The sequence below is a fragment of the Pelecanus crispus genome, chromosome Z (assembly GCF_030463565.1).
Source record: "Pelecanus crispus isolate bPelCri1 chromosome Z, bPelCri1.pri, whole genome shotgun sequence".
Lineage (NCBI taxonomy): Eukaryota > Metazoa > Chordata > Aves > Pelecaniformes > Pelecanidae > Pelecanus > Pelecanus crispus.
Window position 1 is genome coordinate 2,446,128 of NC_134676.1, and position 25,162 is coordinate 2,471,289.

Sequence of the window (25,162 nt, forward strand, 5' to 3'; positions counted from 1 at the left end):
TCAGTTTTCAAGTGCTATAATACTAAACATCGCTCTATCCTAGCCCAATCCTCAGCTGTGTAAAAGGAGGCTTTTCTGAACATAGGCAGTTTATTTGCTTTGCCAAGCAACGATTAACACAACATACTGGAGCGTGAGACCTTCATTTCTCCTCTTGCCCTCTTTCCCTTACTCCGTCATGTTTCCATCTGCCAGTGCCTTAAGTCAATGATGTTCTGCCAACGCTACACAGCGACTCCCTCAAAAAACACAAACAACCCCACAAAAATTCTGCTCACTCAGGAATATGTGTCCTTCAGAGAGCAAAATACCATTTCCGCTTGAAGAACTTGTTGCCAGTTTTAAATGCCATACACCTTACATTCTGCCTTATAATATGAACCATTTTTATACAATCAGGGGGGGAAAAAAAAAAAATCAGAATCACCAAGGTCAAGGCCCCTGCAGAGACCATCCAGTGCCCTGCAGAAAGCAGGGGCAGCTACCAGCACATTGTGCTGCTTTGTGTCCAACTGGGTCTTGAAGATCTCCAAGATGGAGACTCCACAGCATGCCTGGACAACCCATTTCACTGTGTGACCACCCTTATAGGAAAAATACTTATGTTTAAACAAATTTCCAGTATTTCAGTTTGTGTGCGTTGTCTCATGTCTAGTCTACCCTTGATTGGCTTAGTGTGGACTTGGTAGTGTAGATTAATGGTTGGACTGGATGATCTTAAAGGGCTTTTCCAACCTAAACGATTCTATGATTCACTATCTTTCCAATTCAGAAATCTTTAATTGGTTCTTCCAGTTTCAGCCAAATTGTTCCTGAATAGAGTAAGTGCTGTCCTCTCCCTCCAAACTTCCCACCATCACTGCAGGGACAGGAGATCAGGACCTGCCACGCAAAGCGCAGTTCTTCCTATGAAAAGCTCAAAATTACAGAGCTGGGCACAGCACAACAAGGAACACTCACATATGTGCATTCACTTAAAAAGAATAATTGGAGTGATTTTGATTAGTCAGTGGTTGCCAACAGCCAAGATCAAGGCCAAATAACAACTTGAACTGGCAAAAAGCCCTACTTGGCAAAGTGTGGCTCTGCAGGCTCCCTCCGAGGGTGACTCCATAACAGAATGACCAATTACTTTGCATCTGCGGGGCTCTCAATCACTTTGGGTAGGAATCATAGCACAGGAGTACATCTGCTGCCGAGGATGTGAGGTTAAACAACCAGAGATTCCGACAGAAAAGCAGTGGGGAGGAGGTAGATTAGAAAAGAGCGGAGACTCTTATTACCTGTTTTAATCAGGTACCATGAGACAACGTGCCTTTTCTAGCTGGTAGAGAAGGATCAGAGGAGAGGAAGTGATCTTCAGTTTCAGGGACCTTAAAACTGGAAAAGGCACCAAGTCCACGAGGGACACTGGAGAGACCAGCTGAGAAGAGAGCTGCCTGGACTCCCTCCCATTACAACTGGTGAGAGTTCAGGAAGACACAGGATGGCAAGAAGTCGTAGAGCTCCCAGACTGAACTGGACTGAACCTTCAGTTTTACTTTACATGCCCGTTTTTGTTCAAAACGCGGCAGGACAGCAAGACTAGCTAGCGCACACACTGCATGCCCGGAGACCTGGGGAAAAGCGCATCTCCCCCGACAGGCTATGCGAGCGCAGCCAGGTAAGACCGAAAGCTTCGGTGCAGCCTGCCTTTAAACTCTTTGTTAGTGTAAACACAGGCTGCTCCTTCCCAGAACCAATGCGCCTGAACAAACTCAGTTCACGCGTGCACTGAAGGCTATAAGCGTCAGTCGTCTTTGCAGCATAAAAGAGTATTTTATCCTCTTTTCCCAAGGTTACTAAGTTAGCCCTGTGGACGGCTGCTCAACCCTTGTCAAGGCAAGGCAACCAGGGCGTTCTTTAACAGGTCTGAGTTAGAGCAGTCAGCAATATGCAGTAGCTCCATCTACACAGAAACATACAGAGAGATAGAAAAAAGCACCCCCTTAGAAGTGGCAAAATTCTTAAATAATGAGCATAAAGAAAAATTGTTCTGAATTCTAGCACATTCTAGCTGGTATTAGTTACCAAGTGATTTGTGGTCTCTTCGTACCTTTTATTTGAAAGATTTCCAAATATTTTCCCCCCCCAGTAATTAGATGATTAAGGACTCACTACATCCTTCTACAGACTGATGAAGAGGCAAAAAGACCACTTTAAAAACCTCAGACGAACATCTTTTACAAAGGTATTTGTTAAGTCAATGAGAAGGCATAAGTGTTCTCAGATGCCTGGTAACAAACTTCTGTTCCTTCTGCCGTATACCTACGCAAGTGCTTTAAAGGAAATACAAATAGGCTGCCAATTCCAGTAAGCTGCATAATGAGTTCTTGTCTATGAAAAAGTTCCTAAACAATAAAAATTCATACATTCGGTGCCCTACAGAAGTTTGGCTTTTTTTTTTTTTTTTTTTTTGTGCTCTTCAATTCATCAGAAAAGCAGTTAATTTCCAACTTCAGAGGTTCGTCTATTTTGAAGACAATAAATACGCAGCAAATAACTCACAGCAACAAAGAGGTGATTAGACATATTTAAACAAGAATAATACCTTGCCAGAAATAAATTACTGTCACAGAAGTGTCATATCTAGCTTTACTTCTTTTGAAGAAGGTGGGGAAAAAAGAAAACCCAGAGTAAATTTTTTTGCTCTTATTTTTTTTAAAAAAAGCAGCTGCTCACAAACAGTACTGCCAGCAATCCAAGAAGTAGGAACATTTCTGCCTACCTGCTACCATGACCTTAGCTGTCCGACTGATGATAGCTCCAATGCCTTCTAGAGATGCTTCACACTGGTAGAGACCTTCATCTGGCTTGTGGTGCCTGGAGTGGACTATGTTTTGTATCAAGAGCGATCCGTTGGCCAGCTGCTGCCTCCTTTCATCTACTGCCAGGTTTAAGAAGACTGCGTCTTTCTTCCATTTAATAACCGGGGCTCCTTGATCCGATTCTGCTACGCAGTTCAACAGCACGTTGCTTCCACGCATAGTGACAGCATCTGAAGGCTCAGTCAAGAACCTCAACGATGTGAAAGTCTTAATCTGGGAACCTGAAAGAGCAAAACCATAAGAGACGGGGAGTAAATATTGGTTATACATTTCTATGGAGGAAGAAACTTACTATATTAGATACAGCAACTCAATACAGGCAACCCTCAGAGGCACCAGAGATACGGCTGGCAAATATTGTAAGAAATTAAGCTATGTTTCTCTGCAAATTGTTAACACAAAAAAAAAACCAAGCATAAATTACATTTTTTGTCCCATCACTACAAAAAACAGTATTTGTAGATAAATAGATCTTCTATATGTAAAACATGGTGATAAATTAAAGCTAAAAGTCTGTACAGCTATACACAGCTGAGTTGGAGATTAGCATAAAACCACCATACCTCCTCTTGAGGTTTATTTGGAGAATTCAATTGCTTACAGGACCTACTCCGGCCACATGCACCAAGATGCATTTCAGTGTGACAAGCACAAAAATAGCGTTGGGCCTCGCTTTGTTTGCTGTTAGCAAACAAGCGGGAGGAAAGCACGCGAGGGTGCAGTCTGACCATCCATCAGAAACAGTGCCAAGACCTCAAACCTGGTGGGTGTTCTTCCACAGCGCTCTCCTCACTACCAACTAGTACAACGTTCTCCTCACTACCAACCAGTCCAGCCGCTGCTCTCCAGTAGGCAGCAAGAGAAAAACCACACGAGCGTGTCCTTTGTACAGAGGAGGGGCAGGGGAGGTGTTGAGAGTGCCAACTCTGCAAGCCGCACACCATCCCTACCACGGCACTGAAGACCTGAGATTTCCACCTGCTGCAAGAACGCAGGGGCCAAATGCTGATGTATCGCTGCGGCAACAGGACGCCAGTCAAGTTTGTGTAGTTAGGAGATCAATGGGACTGAAAAGGCAGAGGGAGACGCTCTCAGAGCAGAGCTACAATACGAGGTCTGCTGAAGAGTAGAAAAATCATTAAAATGCTTGAGAACACATGGATGCCGTGGCATCAAAGGGCACAACTCAAAACAAGATAAAGTGGTCCTTTTTCTCTACTGCATCAAGCTTTTTCTAATAATTTATAAATGGGGAAAGCGCAGACAAGTTGTATTTTTAGACAACGCAGTCTTCAAGTCTCAGTGACTACACTTGAGCGAGAAACTTAGTTTCCACTATCATTTAAAAAAAAAAAAAAAAAAATCAACGTTTGACACATCACCGGCTTGCCTATCCCACCCTGCCCAGGGCCAGCACCTCTGGGTGCTTCCAGGTTTAGACACAGAGCTCTGGTTCCAGACAGACAGGCTGCTCCCCAAGCTCCAGGCCAGCGACAGTGCTGCCGTGCTGCACTCCAGCGCGTGGGGAACAGCATTTTGAAACAGATGCATATGCATGCAAAAATGGCTTTTTTTTTTTTCCCCTTCATCATCAAATAAACCCTTTTACCTCATTAGAGCAAATTAAAACAAAAGTGATAAAAGGATTCAAAAAACCTTTTAGTCCTAAGAAAAATATTATTCCTATTTTATACCTCAAACCAAAGCTTTCTATTAATATGTGTATAACAATGCATAAACAGCCACTTGGCATTTTCTTTCCAGAAATTAATTTTATTGTCAAGTACTGGGTTCTACCCATATGCTAATTGAAGTAGCTAGGTACCAGATTTTCTTTCAAAGCACAAATAAAAAAAAAAAAAAAAGGCTTGAAAAAATTAATAAAATTTAGCAAAGGCTAACAAACGCAAGAGTTGGAAGCCTCAATTTGCAGAGTATTTCAGGCACAATAACAATAGCACCACAAGAACTTAGATGAAAAACAAACCAGGATTTGACTCCTCTTCTTGGTATTATTAGACAGGACATTTTATCCTACCTAAATGCTCCAATATCAGTTACTGGAGGGAGCACATCAGAATTAGGCCCAAAAGCTGTACATTAGCACAGTGCACTTCTGCCGTAAAACATGGGTAATAGTGGAGAAGTGTATTTACAATGCATGAAACAGCAGTTACTTTGAAAACGTGCGTTCCCTTCCCTTCGCCCAAAGGCAACTGTGTTCTGTTTGTAAATCAGAGCTGCTGCTTGGACATTTTATGTCACCAACACTTAGAACGCTTTAACACAGCTGTTTATGACAGCATGTTAATGATTTTATGTGGCTATTATCACAAGTAAATAATCCACTTCCACAGGAGAAACCAGGTTATGACAGCTTCCAGTGCAGCAAATGCAGAAGTAACCGAAGTTAAACAAAGATTAACTTTCTTTTCATGCAATTACCCTTGCAGTTCAGTTGCAATTTCAGCTATTCACATCCTTTGCAAAAGGCATATTTAACCTAAATTGCTTCACTACAAGGAACCTAACAGCTTGAATGACCTGGAAAGCTTTCCGAATGAGAGGAAAAAATTCAAATCTTCTTGGAAATATTATTTCTGGAGATAGAAGTAATGGTGACATCTTAAAAACGGAAGAAAATGATCATGTATTTTCAGAAGAGATTACTTGGAAGGATAAGATTCCAATGGCCACATTTTTGTAGTAAGTAGGTGCTGAAGGAGAAAGGTAAAAAAAGTATTTGAAAATCCCGTTATTACCCATTTGCACATTTGAACTATTAGCTCAGTTTGGAAAGCCCAGCTGCAACGTTACACCCAGAGCCAGGGCAGCCTGGACAGCTTTCCCAATAACATGCCATCTCATTGCGCACCCTTGACTGCCACAAAATGTTCTCCCTAACTTCCACCTCCAGCAGCAAGCACTAAACCCGATTCCTCTAGACCAGGTTGTAAGGAGGAATATGCTACACCTAATACATGGAATTATTTTCAGGTGCTAAAATAGGTTTAAGTAATTTCATGATATAACCCAGGATAAACTCAGCCTTTGTTGAATTAAGGGAGAGACAATTCCCAGACTCGATCAGACCAGACCACAACACGCCTCCAAGCCTTCCCTCTCAGCTGGGAATTTCTCAGTGAAGATTTCTGTATTCACTGTATATTCACTAAAGACTGTCACCCGAAGAAAAACCCCAAATATCCACACATTGAATTAAGAAAAGTTTTGAACTTTACTCGCACTAAGAAACCAAACTCTGCTAACGCAGTCTATGAAACACACGCTGAACATGCTCTAACCAGGCTGATGGAAATTTCAGCTGCCATAGAGGACAAGTGGCCAATACAGCCCAATTTCTAGAAGATTACTTCAACACAGTTTGCCTCAAACCAATGCTTACTTAGTTTCTTTTTACTGGGGGGTTCTTCTCAGGGGGAAGAATTTCTCAATGAAGATTTCTGTATTCATTGTATATTCGCTAAGAACAGCTCACGCTTTTCTGTACACGTATACACACACCCCAAAACAAAACCGAGCCCATGAAAGAATTCCTAAGACCTTGTACAAAACGCAAGTGAGCGCAATTTCTCCAGCAACTTTTCTTAATGGCCCATGCAATTTGAGGCTTCAGTCAGAGTTCAAAAGCATTTCCCTGGATCCCTTTTCTCCAATATAGGATCTATCCCTCCTGCTTGGAACGTCAGGGTTTCAGTTCGTGCTCAAGCCCAAGCCAAAGGCCACCCGTGCTACTGCTACCCCAGGGGAAGCCAACTGAGAAAGCACGGCAGAACAACCCATACTGACGCCGCACCTGTAGATCCTGTGCGTCTCTACTGCCTAAAATCCCCTCGCTCGGAGAACAAGACCAAAACAAAACAAAGCTCCAGCTTACGGACATCTTTCCTCCCGAGGCGCTCGCTGCAGTGTGCTTTCTCCTTCTGTATTCTCCAAAAGCAGGAGCGCTGGCTCCAGCACACTCCGTGCCTCCAGCCCTGCACAGTGGGAATCCAAGGTGAAACTCCCAATCCCAACCAAGGAGGCAGGAGCAGCCTTTCAGTCTCCAGCCTGAATATCAGGCTTGTAAAGCAAAGCCCAGACAGACAGACGTCTCTCTGGCTACCTATTGCACAGCCTTTTAATAGCTGGAAACATCAAGATGATGAAAAAGTTCTTTACCATCTCTCCTAGTCCTTGGGCGGCTGCTTTGCCACTGTACGTTGCAGTAAGCGTCTCGTAGCCGAAATGGCTGCAACCGTAAGTACTTTGCCAAAGTCATAAGCAGGGTAGGGGGAGTCATTTTAAAACACAGATGCTAAACCTACAATTTAATCCGTATTGCAATAGCTCAACTGAAAAGGGAGGAAAGAAGGCAGCCAGGCAGGAGAAACGAGAGACGAAGAGCTCTTCTAAACCTTGCTGTGAAACATGCTTGTGTTTTCTGTTTCCAAGTTTTGCTCTCAGCGGGAATGGGTCTCTCCCTTTACTTGGGATTTTTGCTAATACCCTTAATTTTTCATCTGCACTTACGTGCAACCCCTCAGAGCTCCAAGACTTTGAGCAGCTAAAAAAGGCTACGGTCATTAATAGCCACCCAGTTGTGGAGAACGCACTTCTTCGCACTTACATTGAGCCCCGGTTTGAACGTTCCCCAGCATGGTTTGCAAAAACCAACCTAGGCCCATAGTGGGTAACGCTTTCTTCTATCACCTGCATCACAGCAAGGACATCCTTGCGACTGCCCTGGGTCACCCTGCCTTCCCTGGGACTCGCTTCCAGGCTTAAAGCCTCTCAGAGGCTTTAAAAATCAGAACAAGAGAGGGAAGTGCTGTTATATAGCCGCTTCATCTGTTACAGTAAATATATTCACCTTTTTCGTGCATGCTCACAGCTGTCAGTTAAGGTCCAGCACGCTCATATTCCAAGAAAACAGACTTAAAGGAAATTAAGAGTCCTGCAAACCTGAAGGTACTGAAACCGATGGGTCTGGGGCACGTCAGCGCTTCCTTCCCCCCCCGCCCAACTACAGCGTGCACAGAACAGCTACGAACACACATTTATGAGATCTATGGCTTATCTACCAACTTGAATGGAAGCGCTGTAAAGATTAAATACCTCCTACACAAAGCTACCGTGTCAGCCATTCCAAGCACATCCATGGCATCAAACAAGCCTGTAGCGCTGCTTGGAGATCTGAAGCTCTGAGGTCAAGGAGAGCGCCCTTGGCAATGGCCCACACGTCCTTCAGCCAAATAAAGGAGAAGAAAACTTGAAGTTAAAAGACCCCATCCTCGGTCCCTTGCTGCTTTGGCAACCAAGACATTACCCTACGCGATGACCTGCTTTGTGATACAGGAGTAAAACTAATGGGCTTCTCCCCCTGACAGGTAACATCAGAGCAACTGCAAGGTTATCGTTCGCCAGGCCGCAGACAAAATTTACATTTAAAAGATGATCTCTGGTGTGCTGCTTAATCAGTCCCTTGCTTTGAATCCTCCACTTTCTGTCCCAGCTTTGTGAAATGTAATCTTCCAGGGCAGGTTTTTCTTCCTTCATGTTCTGCATCAGTTGCTTCCCATTATAGAGAGGGAAGAGATGTCACAGTTGCAAAAGCATTTGACCAGGCCACCCCTAGAGCTTTCTTCTTTTTTTTTTTTCCAAATAAACATTAAGAAATAAAATTTTTGCACACAGACCATTTGAAATCTGTGAATACAGGAATACCCCCCAGTCTAACTGAAATTTGGTAGCGGAGCACTGTAGCTGAACTAAGTCTATTACAGTGAAGTGTATTTATGGACACTCAGAGTATACATTTTCTCAGAGGATTTTTTTTTTCCCCCCTTCATCTACAGATCCTGCATGAATTAGCTTAATGGCCAGGCTAATAAGCATTTATTTCCATGCTTAGGTAATGCAGAATATACAGCAAAACTCGATACAGTTTTATCTGTTTGCACAAAATACACTAATACGAAGCTTAATATGTATTAAAAGGAGAACTCTTGTTTTAATGTTTTTATTATAGCTTATGATGTGCCTTCTGGGGTGCTGAATATTTCATTTCAGGTCTATGAAATTTTGAAAAATCTAGCCTCATGCCTGCATTTGATGTTCAGATGCAGAAATAAAAATTCTTGCTCTGAGAAACATACAACACAACACATAAGCGCGTGGTACATGGAAGCACTGTTCAGTTTTTATATAAAACTGAACATATGCTTTTTAATCAGGATTTTATCACAATGTTCCAAATCACTGAATTTTTAGATGGTGCTATCACAGGATTTTGGACTGTACTGAGGTAAAAGCACTGGTAACATCAATTCCATTATAATCCCTCCATAGTCAATGAATCTTAGAATCATAGAATCGTCTAGGTTGGAAAAGACCTTTAAGATCATCCAGTCCAACCATTAACCTACACTACCAAGCCCACCTAAACCAATCAAGGGTAGACTAGACTAAACCATATCCCGAAGTGCCACATCTACCCGTTTTTTGAACACTTCCAGGGATGGGGACTCCACCACCTCTCTGGGCAGCCTGTTACAATGCTTGACCACCCTTTCCGTAAAGAAATTTTTCTTAATTTCCAGTCTAAACCTCCCCTGGCGCAGCTTGAGCCCATTTCCTCTCGTCCTATCGCTAGCTACTTGGGAGAAGAGACCAACACCCACTCTTTTAGGAACATATAGCAACTAGCTGTCTGATTTTTACTTGAAAGCTTTAGTTTGATAAAAATAAGGTTTTTAGGCGATTTCTCACTAAGGGTAGTGCCTCCACACCACAATACCCCACTGCTTATATCCAGAGCGCTCAAAACGTCAGGTACAAAGAACTTTTGCTGGGTGCGATCGATGAGCAACGCCTAGAAAAAGGGCTTTATCAGGGCCAAGTCCAAGACTGCCGAGAAGACCCACCATCATTTCTGACCCACGTTCAAGCCACCCCTCTAGTGTAAAATCACAGTCACACGAAAAGAAGTAAATGAACTTGTTGGGTTTGATACGGGGCTGTTTCATGCGTCGTTCTCCTTGCCAAAGAAAGGCTGGATGACCCCTATGAAGAGATGGGTTTGCCACACCACCTTACAGCACTCGGTGCTCGGACTTAGGCTGCGGACGGCAGACGAATGCTGATGGGTTAAGAGAGTTGAGAGCACGCACACGCAGATGCTCCTTTGCGCTACCCCTCTGACTACTGAGCTCTCTAGAAGCAATATTTATCGACTGGACCCATCTGACTCCTTTCCCAGCAAAGATACTTGGAACAGCCCACTGATTTGGAGAACAGCTCTATGGCTGACCTAGGCTGATCTCTGGCCACGGTGCAGCGAAAGGGGCTCTCCTTCCTTCCTTCCCTCCCTCCCTCCAGCCCCGGCCGTACGCTCCTGGGGCTTCCCGCGCTTTGGCTCCAGCAAGCAGGAAAACACAAGAGCCAGCTTGACCTACTGACCCTCAAAAGAAAACCACGATTCTCAGTCAGTTCAGGTTCCTTGTAACTGAAGCATAAAAGACAAGGCAGAGGGCAAGAGCACAACTATTTGGAGGACAAGGGCCAAGGAGCGGGGGAGAAAGAAAAAAGAAAAAAAATAAAGACCAAGTCTTCTGGCAGCTGCCTGCTGTTAATCTGGTTTGGGCAAGAGACACCACATTGGCTAGGCTACATAAAACTGTTTGAACAAGCACCTACACACACCCACAATTTGCTTGCTTTGCCCACGCTTTCAGTTAAACTTGGTCTATGGCAGCCTCTGGAAGAGACAGAGCCGAGGTCCTCCGAGCTGAGATCATCTGATGTCAGGTGTAGGCAGGCTTGCCTTAAAACAGCACCAGTGATTCTCATTGCCTAATTTATTCAAATCAGTTAGATGAACAAGATCTAGTCTCCCCAACCAACAAGCCCTGCAGTACACACTGCTTCTTCAAGCTTATAAATTGATTTAAGTTACAAGTTCTTGGGAACAAGTTCAGAAGACCCAGCTACCCGGAACAAAATGAGAGAATCACGATTCTATGACTTTGCTTCCTGTACAGCACAGAGGACATAAGGCATACGTGTATTTGGCTACATTAAAAAATGCGGGTAGTATTGGAGGAGATTTGCTCAACACAGCAGGATACAGCATCTCTTCTGGTCCAAAGCTTTCCAAAACTTCAGGTAGCTGCCGCTGCAGACCTCGCTGTCTGTGGGAAACCCTAACACAGCCTGGCATTTTCTTACAGTGGAGGTGGCAAATTGGATTTTCAGTTTGAGCACCCAAAGACAACTGCTGAATGGTTAATCGCACTGACTTGGCAGCACAATTCTTTCCCTACATGCTTTTGTTTCAAATGCTTTAATTACATTGTCAGAAAATCATATTATTTGCCAGGTTTCCTCAGTTGTCCTCAAGATAACCGGTACCAGCACTTGCCAATTTACACATACAGGTTCCACGAAGAAAGAAAAAAAAAAAAAAGATATAGCACTGTATCTACAGACAGAAGCACAGCATTGTTGGTACTTTCCGCATTTCCCATATATTAGATTTAATATACTTTTCAAGATTAAAGAAATGTAAAAGCATAGCTAAACATGCAAATTCCTGGACAATAACAATGTTTTAAGGTGTCTGAAAGTGGTATTACCAGCTAGGATGTTATCATGATTTTGAACAATCCCACTAAGTTTTCAAACAACTCTCAGCAGAAGACTCCAGCAGAGAAGAGGCTGCGTTAAATTCGTTTCCCCCAGGTACGTCACAACACCAGCGCGTTGCTGGTTTCAACGCTCTCCCCAGCAGATGCTTTCTGTCTTTTTGACAATTAAAGAAATTACTCTCGCAACTGTTAAATACACAGCCAAGACATACCAGATTTCAGGTTTGCCTATCAGAAATGGTCTGTTTTCCAAAGTAGTGCATTTGAGGAGTCAGCCGAGCGTGGCCCTACAGAACAGGGCTGAAGAGTCAACTCCATCCTGACAGCTACAGTAGGTCAAAAGCTGTCTACCAACACCCTCTCACACGTCTCAGAGACCTACGCTGCAACCTTCTCGTTTGGCGAGTTATGAAAAAGATATTCCTACACTCAACCTTCAAAGCTCCAGCCTTCTTCCGGCAACGTTTCAGTCCGCTGCATCCCACAGGTGCATTTTGTAGTCCAGACCAGCAGAAGAATCATAGAATCATAGCATTATTTTAGGTTGGAAAAGACCATCAAGTCCAACCATTAACCTAACACTACCAAGTCCACCACTAAACCAGTTAAGGGGAGAGTAGCAACCCCATGCCTCATGGCCTGGTGGCTTTCATTTATAATGAAAGTAAAAACTAGGAATCATTAAGAAAATGCAGAAGAGACACCCAAGAGGTGCCAGGCTACAGATATGGGATTAAATAAGGTAAAGCAGAGAATTGAGTTTTGGGTACAGAACTGTAGAGGCAGAAAATGAAACAAAATCACTTCAATTATTAGATTATGTTATTACTAGATAAAATGACCTAGATAAAAAATGCATGGGGAGGGGATGAGGGGATCAGATCAGAGCAGTAAGCAACACGAAGCGTGAGAAGGAAGAGGAAATGCCCCAGGGCAGTGGTGAAGGAACAGTCAAGAAGCAGGGCAAAAGAAAAGGAGAAAAAAGGAAAAAAAAAAAAAAAAAAAAAAAAGGAAAAAAATCAATCCAGCACTGAATCCAAGCCAAGCAGAAAAGGGCTAAAAGGGGAGAGTTGAGTGGAATATAAACACGAAAAGGCCCACAGATCTGGCCAGATGCAGGTTTTTACCAGTCATTGTGGAAAAACTCAGACTGCAAGAAGGAGACGTGAGCCAACAGAACAGACATCCGTGCTCAGATGAAAGGGCAAAGGAGGGCAATAGCTGGAGAGGGCAAGGACACGGAAATGTATTTAAAGGAGAAAGAAAGAAGTCAGGTAAAAGGAAGAATAAAGAGGAGGATGAAAAGATAACGAAGAGCGCGAGATACCAAGTTAAAACATCAAAAGAACGCATCAGCTGCTGAAAAAGGAAATCCCTTGGAAGAGCTTGAAGCTAGAGAAACAGGCAGGAGGAGCAAAAACAACGCCAGCATTTCCACAGTTTGATTTTTTTCTTTTTTTTTTTTTTTTTTTTTGAGATGGTGATGCATTTAGGGGGAAAAAAGAGTAGAGGAAGAAGCAAGAGTGAAGGGGATGGGGAAAAAAAAAAATAGACTCCATGAATGAGAACTTTGTCCTGAATTTAAGAGCATTATAGCTCGGAACAGCCCATAGCACAAACACTGCGGCTCAAACACATGGCAGCACTCGGAATAAACCCACTCCTCGGGAAGACAAAACATTTAGACAGGGGGTTTTTGTTTTCATATTTGTTCGTTTCTTAAATGCATTCCTCCTTCCTTGCAGGCCATTTAGTAATGCAATAAATTAATTTGTACTTTAGAGTGAACTCTCTAATCCTTTTTGTTCTCTCCCCTCCCCATCAAATCCATACTACTGAATTTGCATGCATTAGCATAATGAACCATTAATTACATAGCATTTTGGATAGGACAAGCATAGAGCTTCAATCAATCTCAATAACTTGCATCAGGAAGGTGAAAACCAGTGGCCAAGCTTATCGGGACAACATAATAGACACAAACACATCAACAGTGCCTGTTGCGGGTGTGATTTAAACCCAGCATCCGAAACCAAAGAACACTCGGAAAATTACAAAGAAAGTAATAAATATCAATTACATTAACGATACACAGACAAATCGTTTTTTCCTGGTTTTGTTAGAATCTAGAGCTGTGTTTGCACTGAAGGATGAGCGGGACTGATCTGGCACATTCAACCCGGGGGGGGGCAGGTTATCTCCTTCAACATATTGTGTGACATAGCTGCCAAAAATAATGCGCGTGTACCCTCCAGCAGCAGCCTCCGATGGCTTTACGAAGACTGCTTCTGGCCTTAGCTACCATCTCACCTGCAGCCTTCTCGAGCACCTTCAACACAGCGGATGCTGTCGCTGTGCCTTGTGTCGTAGGGTGCCCCTGCCAGGGCAGGTCCCACGGTACAGAGGGACCACCCAGGCCCCCGCAGCCAGAAAGATCTCACAAGTGCGCCTGCACCTCCTTACGCACCCCCAAGACCGACATATGCAGAAGGCAAAGCAGCACCCACAGAGCTCGCTTGTGTCCTCCTCCCATTACTGCGCATGCAGTACCTTTAATATAACATTCCCTCGATTCCCATTTACGAAACTGAGAAAGACAGCTTCTCGTTCAATCCTTGAAATTAAAATTCTCCCACTTCTATTTAAATAAAAGGCTTCTGGGAACACCAGAATGGTGTTCATTAAGAAAACAAACTGCAGCGCTACAATAATGGATATGAACGTTAAAGAAACAAATGGGGACTTCACTGCAGATGTAGAGCCCTTCGCTCTTTGCACAATGAAAGCACGCAGCAAAGCCGATGGACTGTGTGCCCTGAATGCATCATTTCAGCTTTTGAAAAACCCAAAAGAATTAAGATAAAAAAAAAGTCTAATCTGAGCATAATCTGAGTCATAAAACATGCAATGGCAATCGAGACTGCTGTTGTGAGGGATAACCAATGACTATCGAACTGTTCCCATCACACTCCCTTAATGCATCAACCTTTCCAGAAGGAAAAAAAAAAAAAAACAAAAAAAACACACAAACCACCCACCCTCTATTCTGTTTCATAATAAAATAACAGTTTACTTCTTTTACTTTCTTTTAACTCCATGTCCCTCAACTATAGTAACATAAAAATTGAGGGGCTGGACTAGATAACCTCCTGAGGTCCCTTCCAACCTAAACTATTCTGACTCGAACAAAAAAAAATAAAAGATAAAAAAGCCAATACCCCTGACAACCCTAGGAAGAATCCAGACCTTGAAAAAAATTTTACAAACATAATCACTGGCTAGGAAATGAACCTCTCCTTTGGGATTTTGTCCAAGCCCCAGGGCAAGGGATTTTGTCCAACTGAGCACCTTATAGTTTAAGCATATCCTTATATCCCTTGCTTTTCAGTTTTGCACCAGCACTGGAGGCCTGATTTTCACTTCTCTGGATAAGCATAACAGCTAAAACTTGAGTTCCGTGTGTTTTAGAGGAGATCAAGCCCGATGTATGATGGGGCACATTTTGACTTGGACAGTGATGTTAAATTAATTTACATCCACAAAGTATCTGCACCTGTGTTTTGAAGTCTTCAATGTGACACGATGGAGAGCTTTTCCTGAAAACCACAAACTAAGAGGACCAGCTTTTGTCGCAGATCCAGATTCAGAAGTCATCCATAAAGATCCAATGAAAAAGTATTAAATACCATTGTATTTCAAAGATATCAGAACGTAGAAGAAACATTATCCAAATAACATCCAAAGCTGTCAGTATGAGCTTACTTGCGGGATATATAGCTTTTAGTTGGAAATTGGCTTTCTGCAACCTGCACACGGTAAGCTGTATTGCTCATCACACCTGTCCTTCAGGCAGAAATGCCTTCAAAGCCCAAGCCTCTGACAGCTACCAAATATCAATTAACTGAGCATTTCCTAACAAGGAGAAAAGAATTTAAAAAAAAAAAAAAGAATCAACTCAGCAAATTTTGATCACTGAGCACAGAAAAGAGCAGAACTCATCCACCTCAGCTTTGGTGGCTGTGCAATGGAGGCTTCCAGCAAAGACGGAGAAGTCATTCTCACTTGAGACTAGGAAGAGGATAAGGAACCCCAAATAATTATTCTGCAATCAAGAAGCCACCTCTCCTTGTTAGTAGTGAGGTTTCAAGGAAAATAAGCTTCTGTGCAGGAAAAAGAAACCATTTCTGCCCAGGAACTGAAACACCTTGAACAAGCCCTCCAGCATTCTCACTTCAGACATGCTGTAAGAGTGGATTTGCTCATACTGGGCTAGCTACAACATGTATTCTAATGCACTTGCAAAGTTTCTCATCAAATCATAAGAAAGGATATTTCTTTTATTAAGTGTTTTGTTCCTGCTCACTCCTTGAACATATGCTGTATTTCAATGGTAGCAAAGAGCACAAAGGAAACCCCCGGGTAAGGTTTACCACTCCCTCTCCCACTTGGTGTATATCTCCTGATGAACTGTCATAACTTGACTCAAAGGACATTTTCTCCTCCTTACTCTGCTCTGAGCTACTTGTCCTCCAAAGGACAAAAAGTCTCAGGCTCTCTCCAACCAAAAGTTTTTCCACTGTGCTTTACTCATCCCTTTTCCTCTTCCCATCTCTCTTTGTAAAGGTGAAGATGCTCCCTCCAAGCTTTTGCAACAGCTGAAGAACGCTGTCCTCAGATCCCTCAAGAGCCAGATCATTTTTCGGTCCCTTATCTAACCACAGCCAACAAAGCAATCGGACCGTACTCCCTCAGGTCCCCCTGCCAAAGCACTGAATAAGCCCAGATATAGTTAAAAAACAAAGTCAAGGCACAGCCAAGTATCCACCACCACACTCGGTGTAGGAACAAGTACACAAGGAGCCCTTCTGCCCCTCTCCTGCCCTCTCAGGCTGGGATTGGTGGTCACTTGGCCATGCAAGAAGGACTTCTTGCACCCAGCTTCCCTGGCTACTTGCATAAAGATGCTTGACCAGAGCCCAAACGGTTCAGGATGAATTGCATTGATTTATACCCGATTCCTACAGCAGGTCTGCTGAAGAAAACACCTCACTGCCAAGTCATCACAGAGTCACTCTGACCAAGACCAGAGCGTCCTGCTGTCTTCGGGCAAGCTGGCCCAAGAACTGGCGTGCACGATGCTCAAAATGCCCAGAAGGCATACGCCACGTTTGCAGTGCAGTTTTGGTTTAACCATGGATACTGCTGTATTGTCTCGCTAACCTGGTTCTGTAACAACTAAACAGAGATAAATAGGTATCACTCTTCAAGACCCTTGGACATGAAGTTCTTCAGGGTATTGTACAAGTTCACTTCTAATTCTGCTGAACATGTGTTTCAAGAACAATCAGGTAAGAGGAGCAGCACAGGACCTGTAGGAAGAAAGGTCCTTCGCCCATATAGCCGCAACAGAATTACTGTGTGAAAGCTCAGTTGCTAAACACGTCTTTTGAGACTAGGAAAAGCTCAAAAGTCAGCACAAAATTCAGTCACTCTTACTAAAACATTGTGCAATAATAGTAACTTCCACGCAATTTTGTATATACGGAGCAAATAAATCCAAAACATCCTGATGTCCTATTCCCAACCTGAGAAGTTTCCTCATAATCAAGTTATTTTTAGAAGTTTGCCAAGCTCCAAGGCAAAACAGAAGGAGCAGTCCGACATTATATTACTCACTTGAACGAGTTTCCAAATTGAATCACTAAGATTGCAAATACGGACTTGTAACTACATGGGAATCCATCTGAAATAATTTCAGAACCGACTATTGCCATACGGTCCCGTTGATTTCGATGAAGAAAACCTACTCATGTGGATAATACTATGCAGATGGGGCAGTGGCTTTGGGGCCTTTTGCCAAGGCTGTGCCTGCTCCTGGCCACCCCTGCAACTAAATGCCTTTAGATTACAAGTATTTCTGGGACCAAAAAGGAAAAAATAAAAAAGGCTATATAACAAAAAGTATTTACATCTCTAAGCTATTGAGTCACTTATGTTGTAGTTGTATGTCTGACATGTTTCTCTATTTGAGGTTCTGGAAAAATCAAAATAATCAAGGCTGTGTTTGGGGGGTTTTGGTGTGGTGGTTTTGTTTTGTTGGGTTTTTTTTATTTAAAAAGTAGGATCAAAAGAGATTAAAAACAAATCAACGCTCATAAACCAAAAGCAAGCAAAACCACCCCAACACATCCAGGCACAAGACCTCGCAGACCTTCCTCCCACAAACGTGCTTCGTCCAAGGCACCAGCCTGAACGCACGGACCAGGGAGATGAAGCCTGCGTCAGGATACGTGGTGTGCGCCCTCCAGGTCAAACGGTGCATCGCTAAACTGGTCCAAACGAAGCACTGCAGCCCAGAAGAATGTCAAACTGTTTAAAAAGAAAGTGGTTTTTTCCAGACCTCCGTTCCTGCCTCTGATCACCCTTTGCTTCACATGAGAAAGTTGACTTGCACAAAAAGCATCGCTCTGACCCCGCGCGAGAGGGTTTCCTCCAACTCTACTCCAGATTAGAAAGGCTTTTTACTTACTTCAATGATGTTATAAACTATAGTATGGCTTAATAAGCTATAAGAGGCGTTTAAGCACTTAACCAAACGTGCCAATTGCTCTACAGGCAACAGCCAGTCTGCCTCCCCTCACCCAACCCATCCCTGAACTGCTTTCTCTTACTTTACACTACAATTTCTACACAGCTCTCTTGCCGTTAAGGCTGCGTAATTGGTTTCTGCACCCTCTTTGCTTGGTCAGACAAACCCTGGCCAAGCTACAGAAAGCCGCATTAGCACATCCTACAGCAAACTCCCACAACCATCCAGGACAAGACAGGTTTTATTTAACATGTCTCTTTGGTGCCTTCCAGCTCTTCACCTCATTCAATTCACGCAATTTCAGAAAAAAAAAAAAAAAGAAAAAAATCCAAACCCTGAGCTACACGAGAGGCATGCAACAGAAGGAAACATCGGTCGCAGTTCCCAGTGAAGTTGTGAAAAACACAATTAAAAACTTCGAAGGACAGTTGTGGGGGGGGGGGGGGGGGAAGCCCCAGACGTCGTTTCATAACCTTTGCCATCGGTAACAGCTTCTTTTAAATGCAAATCCTGAAATCGGTGCGTGCTGGGGCTGCGGCGGTACCTCGAGACCCCGGCAGCCATCAGACAGTGCCCCATTGTAGCCGGCGCCGCGCGAGCGCACAATGCGGACCTTATTCACTCAGCCTCCGACAGAAAGTGCGTTGCAGTAGTCCGCAGCTGAGCCAAAGCCACAAGCGTTACCCTGGCTGCCCTGAATACCAATAACCCTCGGGGCATCAGTCTACCCTAGGTCTTCTCCGGCTGCAAAGTTTCAAAAGTTTTCTGAAACAATCTCTCTTTGAAAGGCGGTTTTGTTCGCCATGAATTGCCGGGACTCCACCTTGCAGCCCAGCCTCCGCAAAGCACCGCGCTGGTACAACTGGGGATGACATCTTATTAAGCTAAAAATCGCCAAAAGGACAATGCTGATTTGAGAAGCAGCTGCCAAGAGCAGAGTGCAAGTCTGCAACTCCTTAAAGTGTCTACTTCAGTTCACACTAACCGTGGTAACTAATGAAATTAAAGCCCACTAGTCCGCTTGCTACAGCCACGCGCTTAAAACGACATCCCATTCTGCACATTGGTTTTGCGTGTCTAATAGTACAACTCAGTCATTAAAAACCTCCTTTTAAAAACAGGACACGTCATCCTCCCACTAGACAGTCGTCTTTCCCCAGGAGGAAAACAGAAATCCATCCGATACATGAACATTGGGGTAAGACCGCACTGCAGGTCTATTAAAACTCGTAAAATGCTGAATAAGCCGATTAGCACATGACATTTAAAAATCAACATAACCTTCATAATCTTTAAGAAGTAGAGAAATATTTCACACTTGTCAGAACAAAAAAAGTCAGATTAAAAAAAGAAACTAGGTGAACCCAAGAGTATTTAGCTCCCTGTGATCAGTAGATCAGGATGTCTTTTACGCCATGGTGCTTCCTTCGCCAGGGCACTGCAATTAACCATATAAAGTTTTGAACTCAATTCACAAATTAAAAGCAGAACAAAAGAGGTTTAGACTTGTACCTTTTTTGAAATCACAGCGCTAACATGATTTCAGACGCTACCATCATTTACTTGACTAAATTATTAGCCCATCAGTACGCCTTTTCCTTTCTGACATAGAAATGTACGTCAAAAGACCCACCACGGAGCAGTGGGAGGAGAAGAAATCGCAGTCCACACAACCACAGCTCAGCCGGGTTCCTCTGTTTTGCTTTTTTTCAGGATTAAGGAAAAAGAACGAACAAATATCAAACACACCACAAGTCTGGTCTTGAACTTCACCACTTCAAAACCTCCATCTTTAATCAACAGATTTAAATGTTGTCATTTTTCCCCCTCTGTTTTGGAAGTTCCACAACAGCTTTCTCAACGCCCAGTACATTGCTGGCACAGCCCTTGGAGACTCTGTTCCCCATATTCCTCAACTGCTATATGTAAATAAAAGCATGTAAGTACTAACCATCTCTGGCTTCCTATATAAAATGGAAACTGGGAGACGTGAAATACAAAAAGTTGATGGTACTATAACAGAAGGAACACATAAATAAAAATCACTTGCTGTGGGTAAGAATAAAGGTTAGGACCAAACATTTTTAATTTAAATTACTGGCACTTCTGTAGATAAACAGTATTTAGTAATTTCTCTTAAGTAAAAAGGGGTTTTCACTCCCAAATGGCCCATTTCTACCAATTATGTCAATTAATTAGAAAAAAAAAAAGATGGACTAGAGGTGCTTCAGTTTCTCTATGAACAAAGGTAGGAGGAACAGAAATTCTATTTACATTAATAAGTGTCCATCAAAATACTCTGACTGACAGCCAGTGTAATGGAGCAGTTACAGAACATATGGTTCGCAACCGGCTCCTCGGCACATCTTTCCTGCACACTCCACAGAAACCTGGCTGCACAGGAATCCTCTGCAGTGGGAAAAAAATTGCCATTTCTGTGCTAAATACGGATGCAGCCACATTAGAAAAAAAAAAGTAAAGAGGAAATAGTTTGGTCCCCCCCACGTTTGAGCATCTATAATGATTTCCACTTAGTATTTTGCCCTCACTGTCAGAAGGGTACTCACCTCAAAGGCAGCAAACATCGTGCCTCATTTTAACTTATTTAATGATTGGATCAGGAAGAAACACGTATTGAGAACAGATGTTTCTCTACAATTAAGTAGAAGTATCCCCTAAAAATCCCACTTCTGTAAGCAAATTTCAGATAAGACTTCTTCAGAAATACAAACACTATCACTGTCATAAGAAACAAAATTTTACTCCACTTCTACTGTATCTTTCCCCAAAACGCTGTATTTTAAATCACACACAATTATTAGCAGCAAAGTGCAGCAAGCGTCACTGGGGCAAGTGTCTCCTGGCCAGATTTTCAAGCTGGCCAAGCTTGCCCTGTGGCACACAGTCACCGTAGCCCAGCATTGGGCACCCAGCCGAGACAGGACCATGCCTTCATGGTGCGTTTGTTCTTCAGCCAGACACTTTTGTTTGGTTGGTTTTTTAAAAGCTCTGTCACGCAGTGTGGCTCTCCAAGCCCACAAAAGAGATTGGCTTCACCACACCTACCCTGAAGATGTCCTAAGACAGAGACTTGAGATACTTTGATACAAGTAGTATGAGGTGGTTGTACGCCAACAGATGTTGCATTGACACACACATCTGGGTTCAACACGGAATCATAGAATAGAATCATAATCATTTAGGTTGGACAAGACCTTTAAGATCATCCAGTCCAACCATTAACCTAACACTACCAAGTCCACCACTAAACCAGTTAAGGGGAGAATAATAATTCATTTCATGTTTCTTGGCTTGGCAACTAGATTCTTTTTTTAATCAAAGTAAAACTAGGAATCACTAAGGTTGGAAAGGCCCTCTAAGATCATCAGTCCAACCATCAACCCAACACCACCATGCCCACTAAACCATGTCCCAAAGTGCCACATCTGCCCATTTTTTGACCACCTCCAGGGATGGGGACTCCCCCACCTCTCTGGGCAGCCTGTTCCAATGCCTGACCAACATAACTGGGACAACATAACCCAGAGGTGCCCAGTGCCGCACCACATTACAAGGGCTGTGCACAGCCTCCACGGAGGGCTGCGAGAGCCTCGGGGACCATGCAGCCAGAACAGACCGCCCATGGGATGCCACCTCAAGGTGGCTCATGGCATGGGGGAAGCCCCACAAGTCTTGTCTGCTATAGGCAACCAGAAGAAGAGTTACCCAGCCTAGTTTCCTTCAAAGAGTAGACTGCACGCAAGAGATGGTCTAGATGCCAAATGCTGCACTATAATTTCACATATTCCTGAAGCCACTCTACCACGTGTGCACCCATGGACACAGCCCACTGAGACAACAGCTTCAATCAAGAGTTGGTTCTGGCTCCCTAAAGCAGAGCTCCTGGCAAGGGAAAGGAAGTTGTTCCCCACTCAAGAAAAATGCCATGGGAATTGTAGATAATGCTTAAAAAAATTTAAAAACAAACAAAAAAAAAAAACCAAAAAAAATCAAGCTTATATAACCATATAGCTTATCTATAAGAATTACAGCAATTTTTGTGCAAAGCTTCGCTGCATGCAACAAAGCAAGGGTCTGTGTTCTCCAGTTTAATCATTTTGTTTAAAAAAGTCAGACCTCAGTTTTCACGCAAGAATATTGTTTCCCAGGTCCCTTTCCAAACACCCACATGAAACAAACGTATTATGTCTCTACTTATGGAGACAAAAAGAGGGCACAGACAGCTTGCTAGGAGTCCAGGGTGCCATTCTGTAATGGCTAATGGTATTTAGTTTCTCATTGTTACATTTCAGTACATAAAGATTTTTTCAGAATATGTTATGGCAGATATCCCACCCATTTCAAACAAAGTTTGAAACAATCATCATGTAGAACTGATTTTTTTTTTTCTTTTTTTGCCTCAATTTAACTTTTTTATAACTGAATTCAGGGTGGAGATGCGAGTGCACATTCCAGTGAATCAGATGAGGATTTAATCCATTCAGCCTTTAATTTCTTCCACCAAGTATGGGTTTTAGTCCTTCTATTTGTTGAAATTCTGACCTGACTTTTTAAGCAAAAATCTTGATTCGATGCCTTTTTCTTTTGTGAAGTCAGTTGCATTAAAAAGCTGCCCATATCTTATTCAATTTGGATGCATCTTCTAGTTTTCTTCCCTACCCTAGTCTTGTATTATACAAATTTCATCTGTCATACAAAATGCTACAATAAAAATACTAGCTAGTGAAAGTATTTCCGTATTGATTTACCCTGCAGGTTTTTAAACTTTTTTTTTTTTCCAAATCAAGCACAAGCAACAGCAGAAGTAGGATAGGCAACTACAAGTAGGATACCGAATGAGAACAAAATACTCCATTTTGACATGTCCACTTGTGTATCGACAGTCCCATCTGTACCCAGCAGGCTCCAGATGTCCAGGAGCTACCAAACAGGCCTCTTGGCAGCTGGTTTTTCAGGACAGGCGATTACGGCAAGCCAACAAAGCCAGAGCCCATTTGGAGATCAACCCTGGAGGAGATGGACCAGGGAGTGGTTGATCCCTGCTCCGGAGGATGGATCATCCATCTGTTCCTGCTCCTGCCTGGCGCTGGGGAATCCTCGGATGACGCAACGCAAGCGTATCGCACACCACCTCACCCATCCTTCGCACCTACCACCCGCTGAGCGGGATGGCCATTTGTAGCACTCGGGTGATGAAGTGGCTGCTTGAAATCACTGCGTAACATGGGCTGGCTTTCAGGACACTTCCCAGTGGAACAAGGAACGTTTTGTTCCATTTTAATAGGATGTCAGAAGAAGAAAATGCGTCTAGATGCTGTTCGTTCTTTCCTTTCCTTCCTCAGCTACTACAAGTGATATATCCAGGTATTTTCTAACCAAAATGCACAGCGTCACTGCTGCTCTTGTAAAGCAATTGCATTTGTTGCACAGAAGTATGTTTTAAGTAGTAACATATACCCGGTGACAATGAAACCTGCAGTTATACAATATTTGAATGCAATAGTAAAAGCAGTTCAAAGTTAAACTTCAAAGCAACACAATAATCTGCCACATCAGAAAACTCCGTTAGAAATGCCTGTAGTTATCCAGAAAAAAAACCCTCAGAAAATTCAAGGAAAATAATTCAGAAGAGTAGCTGTTGATCATATCGCATAACATTTACACCACAAAAATGTTTATCATTGTGTTTGTTTTATGATTTAGCTTCAACTGGATATAAATATGCAGATGCATATGTTCAATACAGTTCAGTCAGCGGCGTGTTTTTACCACTTGAACAGCTGCAGTTTTAAACCTTCCCCAGTGCCATCCCTGCAATCAAGCAAGATCCCAGGGGGTGAGGAAACACCGAGTTTTCAGTATCGTACCATTCGGGATGGGGACAATCCATGTTCTACAAATATTGTGTTCCGAAATACTCAGCTTTAACCCTATCCCCTCCATACAACGATAATCCGTGTTGCTTGCTGGATAGTTTCATTAAGTTTAAGGCTACTGAGATTTTGCAGCAGCACCCGCAGGTAGCCGCGGGGATTTCGAGGCGCTGCTCGCGGGGCTAACGGGGCGAGGGCAGAGCGCGCGGGTGCGGGACGAGCCCCAGCTCGGCGACAGCTGTCGGGTGCAGCTGCTGCTCCTCCTCACCTCGGCCAAGGCCCTGGTGCGCGCAGCACGGGATTGCACCATCCTTAAGCATTATTTTCACAGATCTACAAAAGCCTGCTTTGGCAGATGTCTCAACTCTTAAGCCCCAGGACATTTCTTTCCAAAAGTTTGGATCTATTTCTTGTTGATTTTCTGCACCGCTGTTAATTATTTCCCCCCCATAGCACTGAAGCTACTTTAGAGCGCCTAAGTCACCAATACCATTCACTCACAGCTCCGCTAGAGCCCATCTATTCAACATTTGGATGTACAAGCATGGAAGAAAGATGTTAAGTAATATAGCAGTCTTGTGACTGCCAGGAACTTTCATGAGTCAGTGCTTTTTTTTTTTTTTTTTTTTTTCTTTCTTCGAAGGATGCGATAGAGATCAGACGGAATGGCCACAGTCTGGGATTCGATGTTTCACCGCTGGGTCCTTTGAGTAGCCAGACACTGAATTTAAAGCGAGAGCCGCACAGTCCTAAGACATTATCTAACCAAAACCACTACCTGCCTTTGTACTAAATCCCATTTCAAAATTACTATCAGCATTTATACTAAATCCCATTTTAAAAGCATTTAAAGCCAAAAACTTAAAATATATTGCAATTACATAGCAGCTATTAGTAATTCACGTTACAGTTTTATGAAGTGTTAATAAACTCAATAATAAAAATATATTAATATGCAGTGAATTTTTAATTACGAAATGCAATTATAGGTCATTTGTTTGCTTTTAATCACGCTGAGTAATTGGCTCCCTTGCTTCCCACTGATGCATTTATCATTCTGTAGAGAAGTAGCTTTAATGTAATAGAGAGAGAGATATATAGATATATATGGCCGGTAATGTTTTATACCTGCTTCGCACCTATGTGGACAACTGCAAAAGATAT

At 43.0% G+C, this 25,162-nt stretch overlaps 1 protein-coding gene across 1 annotated transcript in view; it reads right to left on the minus strand.

Annotated features, from left to right (window-relative positions):
• The window catches only part of DCC (DCC netrin 1 receptor), a 596,500-nt gene that overhangs the window by 370,932 nt on the left and 200,406 nt on the right, over positions 1–25,162 (minus strand). Inside the window, exon 2 of the mRNA XM_075726297.1 lies at positions 2,768–3,088. Coding sequence (XP_075582412.1) covers positions 2,768–3,088 — 321 coding nt within the window. The remainder of the gene's footprint in view (positions 1–2,767; positions 3,089–25,162) is intronic.